Source organism: Danio rerio, chromosome 13 (genome assembly GCF_052040795.2).
Source record: "Danio rerio strain M-AB ecotype USA chromosome 13, GRCz13ab, whole genome shotgun sequence".
Taxonomy (NCBI): Eukaryota; Metazoa; Chordata; class Actinopteri; order Cypriniformes; family Danionidae; genus Danio; species Danio rerio.
Genome location: NC_141033.1, coordinates 8,089,994 through 8,102,500, shown reverse-complemented (window position 1 = coordinate 8,102,500; position 12,507 = coordinate 8,089,994). Strand labels below are relative to the sequence as shown.

The window sequence follows — 12,507 nt, the reverse complement described above, 5'->3', positions numbered from 1 at the left end:
GCATCTAGTGAATTTATTATCTGTTGAGCATTAACTCTACATTAGTAAATGTTAGTAAACATTTTATAGCTACAGCTACAAATGCTGTATTCTTGATTTATAAACACACTTATAATGTACTTAACAATTGTATTTTCATAATTTGTTGATTTATTTTTCATTACTAAATTAAAGTACTGCATTATTTACAAGCCAGTTGTGTTTAAGAGTAGTCGATGGTTTTTAAGATTATTCAGAATGAGTAAGTAAATGATTAATAAACTATTTAATTAACATTTATATATTTTATTATTCAGGCGTATAGTAATGGTTAGTATGTGTGTTATTAAATGCTTTTTTAACTCATGTTCATGCAGTTTTGTGAGCTAATCTAAAGTGAGGACTATTTATGCTTCGTAAATCCCTTATAAATGACAATTAAATGCTGAGTATTAAAAGAACAATAATCTTTGCAATCGTATTTAAAAAATAAAACTACTGTAAATTACTGTAAAATTTGGATAAAACAACAATAGGATAATTTAACAATATATTATGATTCAACATTTTAATGTTATTAAGCGATGTCTAAATTGTACAGTAATTTTATTTTGAATATTGTTGCAAAGATTTATTTTCTCATTTGATTCAGTTTCATTCGTGTATCTTCAAATTAATAAAATTGAATAAAGTATTTTTTAATATAATTTAACTGAGCCTTTAACTGTCATTTATAAAAGAATTTATAAAGTATTAATAGTCCTCACTTTAGATTAGGTCACAAAACTGCATGAAGTTGAGTTAATAAAGCATTTATTAACATACAAATTAACTATTAGTATATTATTGAATAAAAGCATTATAAATGTTGATTTGGATAGTTTATTAATCTCTCTCATTCTGAATAATCTTTAAAAACCACCAACTATTCTGAAATAACTGATTTGTAAATAACAGCATATTTAATTCAGTAATGAAAAATGAATCATTAACAAACTATTAAAACACAGTCATTAAGCAGATTACACATGTCCCTATATGTCAAGAGAATTTGTAACTGCAGTTATAAACTGCTTACTCTATTAATGTAGAGTTAATGCTTAACAGATAATGAATCCATTATTTGATAACGTTTAATATATTATTCATACTGTGCAGTTATTATAAGTGTTATCACATTTATACATATAAATAAGTGGAGGATGAGTAAATGATGACACAATTATCAGTTTTTGGATGGACTGTTACTTCAATTTTCCTCTAGACCAATTTACGCCAATATGCTATAATTAAAGAGTAAAAGCGACAAGAATAGTCTAAATAAGTTAGGGTTTTCTTCATCATACTGTACAGTCTCGTTAATCTTGAGCGGTGCTAAAAGCTTCAGCGCTAAAGTATGTTGTACGGTTTAACAAGCCAGACCTCTACTCATCAGCCATTCTCTGTGATCTCTGCCTGACCAGTACTAACACATTAAAATCTGCTCTGACAGCTGCAGTTAACCTACCAGAAATACATCTCGTCCCATCAATAATGAACTGTCCCTCTGGGGGTGGCACCTTCCTGATTTGAATAAATATGCTCATCTCTGGCTGAAGGACATTCTCGTCTGATCGGTCTGGGAGAAGCTTTGATGTTTGAAACGAGGAGAGGCAACCATGCATTTCAATGTCCTCTCGTACGCTCTTCTTCCAGCTCCTGCTCTTACATAATTGAATAGTGTGTGGGCTACAGTGAAATCAGATGCTTCTTCCAGCGCCTTTCTCCTTCAAATGCTGCAACACTGTGGGCGGGGCAGTTGGCGGAGGGGTGGGTCAGTCTGCGGAGGGGCGGGGCAGCAGGGGAACGGGTGAGGTGGCCTCTATGAGGGCGGGGTTCAGAATGATTGGCAGGGTCATAGGGGGGACGCCCACCTGCAAAGGGGAGGCGAGGGGCTGGAGGATGAGCGGGGACTGGCTGAGAGGTGGCGGGGACTCTGGAGGACTCTTCTTGGCTGGAGTGGGTAGCGGAGGTGTTGAGGGAGGAACTGGAGATGATCTGTCTGTTCCTGCACAAAGGAAAGAAAGCAGAAAAGGTTTGTTTAAGAATATACTTGGTTAGAGCTACACGTTCTCCACGTTTTAAACCAAAAATAGAGATTGGCAGCACAACCCTGCTTAACCGTACGTTCACACCGAAATGCGGCGAGAGCGTCCAAGGTCGCTCTGGCCGCCCTGGCGACAACGCTGTCTGCCTTCAGCTCAGGCAGCGAGAGCGGCAAAACTCGCTACATTGATCTCGTATTTAAAGGAGCCATTGCAGCATATTCCACTCATACTAAAAGTCATACTATATAGATCATACTTTTGAAGAAAATTCATATTTAAATGTAGTATCTATGAGTAGTGTGCAAGTTCAAACGTAGCTTACTATGCAGCAAGAGTGTAACCTGTTAAAATGGCAACTCCCATAGCACCCACTCCAATGTTTAAAAAAAAAAAAAAGCTTACGATCACCGTTGGCACTCGGTGTCGGCATGTCTTGAGGCGATGAGGGTCTGCTGGGGATATTTGGCTCTGCAGGGGCTGCTGGCACTGGTGATGGAGCTGGCACAGTGGGAGCGGCTGGAGGAACAGCAACAGGAGGCGGGACGGGCTCCACAGGAACATTACACACAGGCTCTACACCAAAAACACAAGATCTCAGTTCGCCAAATCTAAACCTTGTGGCTTCATGCGCTTGGTAATGTTATCGCTAGTGTTGTTTAAATGGGCAGTACCTGGAATGACAGTCTGTTTGAAGAGCTCCTCCTTTAGACGGGGCAGGAAACAGACTATTCTCTCCCAGGTGATTTCCCACAGGTCTGAGTATCCTGTGCGGGAGTCTGCGCTATGAAAGATCCCTGCTGTGTCCATTACCAGCAGCATGTTTTTCAGGGATTCAGGGATGGCCTCCAGCTGTGCCGCAAAATCACACAAACACACACACAAACACACCCACAAACACACTCAATCAATCAATACTTAAAATTAATCATGCTTTGCTGTAAATCCTTCAACACCAGAACTAAAGCTTAGAGACATGGTAAAATAGTATGCAAATTAGTAAGTACAATAGTCAACCATGTGAGTAGCACACGGCAGGTATAAAATTAGCCAATCTGCATGGAGCTTTTATTAAATGTTAACACATTTTGTCCCTACGTGACGTCTTTTTTTTAACAGGTCAGGGTTCGCATTTACTATGGGTGAGATAATGTATTTATCAGAGTCAGCCAGTAGTAAATGAGCACTCTTGACATTACGTGGAGGAGAAAAATTAAAAATATATAAAACTTGGCATGTTCTTGGAGCTTAGTTTGATTAAAGTTGAACCACTGAAGATGTTTGAAGTTCCTTATCTGGACTATAAAAATCTCGGGACTGTTACTGTCTATGGAGGGTCAGAGAGCTCTCATTAAAATTTAATTTTATTAAAAAATATCTTAATTTGTGTTCATGGGAGTATTTAACAACAACATCAATTTTTTTTGAGCTAACAAATCCTTTAACGCGTGCAATCACACTGGTGTGATCAGCCTTGGCTGGTTCCTGAAGCATACGATTACACCGGTGTGATTGGTATGTTCAGAGCGCACATCATCAGCTGCTAAAATTCAAATCTGACGGCATGTGCTGAGGCACAGAAAAAGGTGTCAACATTTAATTTAGATTTCAGACATTCAAATACACAAAACAACAAGCAAAACATGCCATTTACGGTTTGTAAAATACACGCAGATGTCTATAGAGACGGCAATAATAATTATTTTTCCATACAACTGGACAACGTGCTTTATTCATGTAAGAATCACACTGTTTATGCTACTAGAATATTTTCTTTATTCCCCTTCTAGATAAACAGTTGCTAACCTTCATGTATTTCAGCAGAAAATGATAAATAAAGATGACTTAAATCCAGCAGCTCGGATCTCTCCTGCGATTGTTGCTAGATAGGATAAAGCTGCGATCGGAAATTAACTTGAATTATTAATACTATTAATAAATTACACATTAATTATATTTTATTAAGGTCTGCCCCTACCTCAACCCTAAACCCAACCCTTTCGCTTATGTAAAAATATTATTTGTTGTAGTGTCACAAAAATTATGCTATATTGATGCGAGTTTCCTCAGCTGTATCCTATCTGACTTCACCACACTGCAGGAGAGGGTGAAGTCTAGATGGGATACAGCTGAGGATACTCACGTCAATATGGCATCATCTAATAAAATACAATTTATTAGATTACAATATATTGACTTATTCTCAGCTGTATCCCATCTAGCTAATAAAATACAATTAAGGCGAAATTTAATGAATAATATAAATACTTATTAACTTCCAATCGCAGCCGTATCACTTCTAGCAACAACAGCAGTGCCCATAACCCGTTATATTACAAATAATACGATCAATAATAAGCCGTTTAAAAGACAAAGTATATGTCCTATCACATATTTGAGAATCAGAAATTTCACAATATATTTAGAACATTTGTCAATGTTTACAAAAAAAGGGCAAAAAGAAACAAAATATGACATATACATCATTGATATACATCATTGGGACTGATGAGTCACGTGGTAAACTTGATGCATCGCCATAGGAACTTTGGAACGCAATAGACACTAAGTAACAATCACAAAAATAAAACAAAACAAAAAAACTCATGCAGGAGGCTCAGCTGGAGTATTTAAAACTCACGCGTGAAAGGGTTAACACTTTTCATTAGGGTAATGCTATAATGTACAATCTGTGCTTTGAAGCATCTCACCAGAAGGTCGCTGGATCCAGCGTGCATGTACTTGTCCATGAAGTCCAGAATGGTGAGCCAGAGGGCAGCAAACGTGGGCAGAGAGAGCAGAGGAGAGAGATGCTGCAGGAACACCTGAGGTGGCCAATAACACTCATCAACAAATCAAGTGATCAACAAAATCAAAGAAATTCCAGTTAAAGATATTAATATTAGTCAGACAAAAAGAATCTAAGCCCAGACCTTGGAAAGCAGTGTGCAGGCCCTCATCCTGGTCTCCTCCATGCCGCCCACATCAGCTGGACTGATATTTTCCAAAAGTTTGGTCAGCAGAGGAAACAGGACCTGAAGAGAGAGACACAACACAATCAAAACCTTAGTATTGAACTCAAAGAGAAATGTACTGCTTTTTTATTATGTTGGAGATGAAAACATTCACTAGACTAAACTGCTGTAAAAATGTGTCAGATAGATATTAATTGTTTTGCATAAATCAATTAAGCAACCGCAGTGCTGATCAAATCTACTAAACGTTTTGTTTAATCCAGGGTTTTGGCTCATTAGTTGCCAAGTGCATTACGTCACTGATTTGAGAAAAACAAACACAAAATGACTTATTTTTAATTTAAAAGGTATGGGTGTCAAAATTAACAGTTTCTTCAGTGCATCGATGCGGACAACTTGGTATCAGTTCAGTAATAGATTCTAACCGGTTGTTATGTACTGACGTCATTTATCTCATATGTCGCAGTAAAATACCTTGAAGTGAGTATTTAAAACACAGGAACTCTGCACAATTAAGTGCGTGTGTTTGTCATTCACTGATACTGAAGTTACAGCAGATGCCCTGTTTTACTGTTACGGAGAAAAAGAAAGTAAACTCCATTTCTCTCTCTCTCTTGCTCTCTCACTGTGGACCTTTCACCTTACGTTTCCTCTCCTCTCGGCTGTTATAATGATACTTCTGGATTTGAATAAGAGCATGTCTGCAGAGCGAGTTTTCTCCACCATGTCCATCATGGATCAGCTGTGATCGCCGCTGTCAAGCGCCAGCACATTCGCAGCCTTTTTCTGTTGAGCGTGTGACCAATCATAGGCATTTAACAACGCTCAACAATGCTCAAAAATCAAGCAGCATAATATTCACATTTGTTTAGTTGCTATAAATGCTCATGTTGTTCTGTGCATATACTTGAGTTTTGTTTGATTCATGAAAAAAAAAAAAAGTTCTTTCTTCAAGCAGGTAAAATTAAAGGTACAGTTCTTATATCTTACTGCTTGTATACATATTAAACGTATTTAAAAATGCTACATTTTCATTCAACAATTGTTGTGCTGGGAAGTAAAATATAAAATTGTGTATGGAAAGCATCGTCAATGCACCGAGATGTCAAATTGAACCGAAACGATGGCATGATAATCGTAACAGAACTGAACCATGAGAGCAGTGTAGGTTCACACCGCTAATAACAGGTAACTGTGGACCTTTTATTAGATCAGTAACAACACTGGCTTTGATGCGTTGTTAGATTTTGTGCAGCATTAAAAAATGTTCTCCCTTGTTTTCTGTTGGTGGCTGTGTTTGCCCCATTGACTTTCATTATAATGACATTTTTTGAATGCAAAGACATGATGCCATATAACCATGCATTCTTGACTGTTAGGGGTTTTACCTGTTGGGAAGAGGTCAAATTTGTCATTTTTACTGTTGATGATCAGTTGGCACTATTAACTCTTTAGATACACACAAAAAAACTTAGTTTCTGGCTTTTATAAGAGTTATAGGAAGCATAATAGCAATTTATAGTGTGCATTTTTTTTTTACTGAAATTTATAAATACATTTATTTATGTATTTGTAATACAATTTTATCCTTTTATACAGGCAGTCAGATATATGACCTGTACCTTTAATTTGACCTGCTCAAAGAAAACACTCTTTTTGAATGTTTAAAACAAAACTCAAATACATTCACAGAAGACATTATGAGCATTTATAGCAAATAAACAAATGTAAATATAATCACGCTTGCTTTTTGAGCACTGTCCAAGCGAGTTCTTGCACTCCTATGATTGCTCGTGTCTTAACCTTCTTCAGTGTCAGAGAAAGACTGTCCAGCAAACTCTCAAGCAGTGAATTGTGCACAATTATCTGCTTTTTAGTAGTTGGAGTGTTTTATTTACTTGCCCTCACCTGCTTTGCCATAGTATTTTACCTCGACATATCTGATTAACCTGATCTATAACTAAACCGATATTCACAGTAGTTCAAATACACAAATAGCACAAATACACACACTTTACTCCATATACAAAGCCAGAAAGCAGGGCTGTGCAATTAATTAGAAATCCGATTTCGATTTTGCCTTCTAACGATTATGAAAAATTATTAATCGAGATAAACGATTATTCCATCACATACCGCCCCCTTTCCAGTTGTACACGTGTTGATCTTAAAAGCGTGAAAGACCGCATGATTATGTGTGCCGCGCACACACAGAATTGAAGCATGCAGTCAGCATTCGGTCTCACTCACACACTGAGACGAGCAGAGCGCAGTCAGCGCACACATCTAAAGTCATCTTAACGTGATTACTTTAATGGTCAAATAGGTGTCAAAATGCGGCGTTTATTGATTATTCATATCAAGCATCATTTGTGTAATAAACAAACGAGTTGAGAATCAAAAGAGACGCGAAAGAGAAACTATTAAAGAGACAGCGCGCTATAATCCTTCTGCCGCCTGTTTTTATGATTATTAATCAAACAACAAATGGAGAACATGCCTCTCTGCTCTTGACTGAAGGACTTTTGTAGCTAAAGTGTTTCTTAAAGTGAAGATGCTTAAAGCTAATTTTGTTTTATATTTTTATTCTATTGTATTTATTTATCTTTCCTTTACAGGGTGGAAAATAACTGTTTGTATAAAGTTGAAGTCTGAATTATTAGCCCTCCTGAATATTAGCAACCCTTTTCCCCCAATTTCTGTTTAAAGGAAAGAAGATTTCTGAGCATAATAGCTTTTAATAACTCTTTTCTAATAACTTATCGATTTTATCTTTGTCATGATGAGAGCACATAATATTTGACTAGATATTTTTTCAAAATACATGCGTTCAGATTCAAAGTGCGATTTAAAGGCTTAATTAGTGTTATTAGACAGGTCATTGTATAACAGTAGTTTCTTCTGCAGACAATCAAAAAATATATTGCTTAAGGGGGCTAATATTATAGACTTGCTTGAAAAAACCTGCTTTTATTCTAGCCAAAATAAAAATAAAAAAGCCTTTCTCCAGAAGAAAAAAAATATAAGAGGAAATGCAGTTAAAATTCCTTGCTCTGTTAAACATCATTTGGACAATATTTATTTTTTACAAAATTCTCAGGAGCGCTAATAATTTTGACTTTAACAGTAATCGTTTTGAATAATCGTGATTTCAATTATGACCAAAATAATCGTGATTATAATTTTTCCCAAAATCGAGCAGCCCTACCAGAAAGTATGTTTTTTTTTTGCAATGAAACTGATGATCAACAGTAAAAACGGCACCCTGCCTCTTCAATCTAAACCACTAACAATTAAAAATGCATGATTATCTGGTGTCATGTCTTTGCATTCAAAAAATCTCATCATAATGAAAGTCAATGGGGCAAAAACAACCACCAACATGACAAAAGTGTAGTTAAATTGCACACCATGTATTCCTGAGTTTTTGAAAAGTTCAAAGCATTTTCCCAATATATGTAAAATTAAGATAATCACCAAAAATTATTCCATTTGCTGAAATAGAAAAAGTTGTGGCCAAAAAAATACTAAACACCACCCTGTAGTGAATGAGTTCATCCCCAACATAACATAAGGGTTACGGAACAGTTATAGGAAAACCATTTTAAATAGTGAGCTAGTCGACCTTATTGAAGCAGGACTCCCACTCCACCGCATCCAGTGTTTGTAGATCATGGACCAGAAGTGCCCTTTGCAGGTAAGTGAGTGCTTGCATGCGGACTTGTCTACGTGCGTCACAGCACAACCAAGCCATACCTAGTAGACAAAATAAAAAATAAAACATCATACAGCATCTCTGAACATCTAATATTATAAGTTACAGGGTTAGTTAACCCAAGAATTCTAATTCGGTCATCATTTACTCATCCTTGACTTGTTTCAAACCAGTTTTTGGTCACATTATATTTTAAGGGTCCCAATAACACATGATTAAATATGACTTTCAGCTCAATACACTCCTAATTTTCTACTTAATAGTTATTAAGACTAGTTAGATTTAGGCATTGGGTAGAATGAGGGATGTAGAATAAGATCATAAAGAATATTTACATTATAAGTACAAATAATAAGCCAATATCTTAATAGTAGGCAGGTAATAAGCCAATAGTTGATTGTGAGAATTGATACTTAAACTAAACTGAATGTTTTTATTCTGTTTAAAAGAAGATATTGAACAATGTTGGAAACCGGTAACCATTGACTTCCATGATATTTGTTTTTCCTAAAAAAAAAAAAAAAAGAAAAAGAGTCTACAAGTCAAGGCTGAGTAAATGATATCAGAAGTTTAATCCCTTTAAACCAGATATTTGTTAATGATGAAATATGCTTGTATTTTAAGCAACACCACGGCTTGTTTTTGTGTTGTTTGGCTACTATCTCTGACCTTGAAGGAGCGGACACCAGCAGCTGGTCCACAGCGTTTGAGAGTCTGCCTCGATCTTCTTTCCTGCATCCTCTAGATGGCGCTGTTCCTCCGCCCAGGAGCTGTAGATGCCGGCTGCTCGCGTGTGCAGTGTGTGCATCAGGTCTAACAACTATATGGGCAAACAGGCTCTTTTAATAGTGGCTAAACACTCAGGGTATAGCTGCTGTATTAAATGCATATTTGCTTTACATACAGATGCACTTCGATGTTATTAATGGGAACAATAGAATTGATTGTTATACAACCACTACTGAGAAATGACGGGTAAATGGGTGGAATTAAACAAAGGAGAAAACTCATGCTATACATTTGATATGACGTTCAGACAACATTATATTGTTTCTGATGTGCATCATTCAGATTATGAACATGGGGAAGCATGCAAAGAGGACCAAATCTGCATTTAATAATAATATACTTTTTTTCCCACAATATGACTGATAATTAAGAGAATTTAATTGTCAAATTACAGATTACAAAGATGATATCACAACGGAAATCATGACAATTACAAATGAAAAACACTAAGGGTTTTTTTTCCTGGTTGGTTGTGGAAAAAAAAAGTTTACCTGCCTCATACAAATAATATACATATAGCTAATAATTAGTCTCATATTAGTTATTTCTTTGCCACATATTTAAAATAATGTATCAACACAAGCAAACTCTAGTTGTATACATGCACATTTGTAAAATGGCTTTTCTTTAAAAAAATAAAATAACATATTAGTAAATAGATTTCAGTTGAAGGTTTTTTGCGATGGACTGTTGGTGATTGGAGACATTGACAGATGAAAATTAAGACTTGTTTAAAAGGATCGAGGATCTACAAGACAATATTTCAGTGATTTTAAGACTTTTTAAGGCTTAAAATTTAGTTTTTGAAATTTAAGACTTTAAGACTCTGCAGAAATACTACAATACTACATATTATATACTACAATTAAGTGTTACGGTGAATACCGTTTCAGTTTTGAAAAACCTTTTTTTTATATTTTGTTCTGGATTTGATTCATAATGAGATTCTTTTTAATTTTTTAAGCAAATTAAAATATAATATCTAATTAAATATAGCTATAATATAATATATAAAATTATAAAATTAACAAAAACTTGTTTTTAATAATATTCCTAAAAATTGTGATGGCAATACTTAATTTACTTTATATATTTGATTTATTTATAGGTCTTCAGTTTTATTTAAAATTTAAAAATTTTACTTGACCACTGCTGTTAAAAACCTAACAAAAACACTTTAAAAGGTGAATTGTTAAAAACTTCTTAAGTATTTTCCATTTAAATCATAAATCAGATAAAAATGCATGAAATGTATAATACAATATAATGAAATGTATAATATAATATAAATGTATAATATAATATAATATAATATAATATAATTCAATATAATATATAATAAGCACAATATAAAAAAAAATCTGTAACAGTAATAGTGTTAAGACTACACACTATCAAACATTTATTAAGCATTACCATCTAGTGAATTCATTATTTGTTAAGCATTAACTCTACATTAATAAACGTTAGTAAGCAGTTTACAGCTAAAAATGCTCTATTCTTGACTTAAGCACATGTGTAATGTGCTTAATGATTGTGTTTTCATAGTTTGTTAATGATTCATTTTTCATTACTAAATCAAATATTGCACTTTTTATTTATTATTTATTTATATATTTTATTTTTACTTAATATTTACAAACCATATTTAAGAATAGTTGGTGGTTTTTAAAGATCATTCAGAATGAGTGTGTAAGTGATTAATAAACTTTTCAAATCAAAATTTATAATTCTTATTATTCTGGGGTATACTAATAGATTATTTGTATGTTAATAAATGCTTTATTAACTCAACTTCCTCCAGTTTTGTGACCTAATCTAAAGTGAGGACTATTTATGCTTCGGAAATCCCTTATAAATGACAATTAAAGGCTTAGTAACATTCTAAACAGAAAAAAGAACAAAAACGACATTTATTTCTGTTCATTTGAAGATACACAAATTAAACTGAATCAAATGAGAAAATAAATCTTGCAACCTTATTCAAAATAAAATAATTGTACAATTTAGACATCGCTAAATAACATTGAAATGTTGTATTATAATATATTGTTAAATTATTCTATTGTTGTTTTAACCAATTTTTGCAGTAGTTTTATTTTTAGATAGGATTGCAAAGATTATTGTTCATTTAATACTAAGTATTTAATTGTCATTTTTAAGTGATTTACGAAGCATAAATAGTCCTCACTTTAGATTAGCTCACAAAACTGATTGAAGTTGAGTTATTAAAGCATTTATTAACATACATAGTAACCATTAATATATAAAGGTTGATTTAAACAGTTTATTAATCATTTACTAACTCATTCTGAATGATCTTAAAAACCATCAACTACTCTTAAATAGAACTGGTTTTTAAATGATGCTATATTTTATTTAGAAATTAAAAATATATCACTCACAAATTATGAAAATACAATTATTAAGTACATTATAAGTGTGTGTATAAGTCAAGAATACAGCATTTGTAGCTGTGGTTATAAACTACTTACTAACGTTTTTTTAATGTAGAGTTAACGCTCAACAAATAATGAATCCACTATTTTCTAATGCTTAATAAATGATTCATAGTTTGTAGTTATTATAAAGTGTTACTAAAAATTCTAATAATCATGCTGTCAAAACTTAACCTAAACAGTTGATTTCTTTTAGGCCTATTTTTTCCACCCTAAATCTTCTTTTCGATTTCAAAATTTTACTTGAACACTTGATTCTGCTGTGAGAGATCGTAATTAACAATTTCTTAATAATTACTTTTTCCGCTTACATCAGAAATGAGTTCTCAAACTAAAAAAGCCTCAGACAAAAAATACTTAAAAGTTAATTGTAGAAAAAAAAAAGTAAAGAATCTGTAGTATTTGATTTTTTCCCCCATTTAAATCATAAATGAGTTCGCAAACTTAAAAGGCCTTAGATATAAAACATAAATATTCATCTTTCTGCAGTTTGAACCCTGAAATAA

General features: G+C 33.8%; 1 protein-coding gene across 20 annotated transcripts in view; it reads right to left on the bottom strand.

Annotated features, from left to right (window-relative positions):
- The window catches only part of gbf1 (golgi brefeldin A resistant guanine nucleotide exchange factor 1), a 167,139-nt gene that overhangs the window by 1,819 nt on the left and 152,813 nt on the right, over positions 1-12,507 (bottom strand). For 8 of the 20 annotated variants that reach the window (XR_015505573.1, XR_015505574.1, XR_015505576.1 and 5 more), the window contains 7 exons: positions 9,423-9,573; positions 8,664-8,794; positions 4,997-5,098; positions 4,775-4,888; positions 2,738-2,915; positions 2,469-2,639; positions 1-2,026 (listed from right to left, as the gene is read on the bottom strand). The exon at positions 1-2,026 is cut by the window's left edge. Coding sequence is in view for 11 of the 20 variants with exons in the window: in XM_087278781.1 (XP_087134907.1) it covers positions 1,794-2,026; positions 2,469-2,639; positions 2,738-2,915; positions 4,775-4,888; positions 4,997-5,098; positions 8,664-8,794; positions 9,423-9,573 (1,080 nt within the window). In the remaining 9 variants the exon portion in view is untranslated. The remainder of the gene's footprint in view (positions 2,027-2,468; positions 2,640-2,737; positions 2,916-4,774; positions 4,889-4,996; positions 5,099-8,663; positions 8,795-9,422; positions 9,574-12,507) is intronic. The other 12 variants (XR_015505572.1, XR_015505578.1, XR_015505579.1 and 9 more) reach the window with 5 other exon arrangements.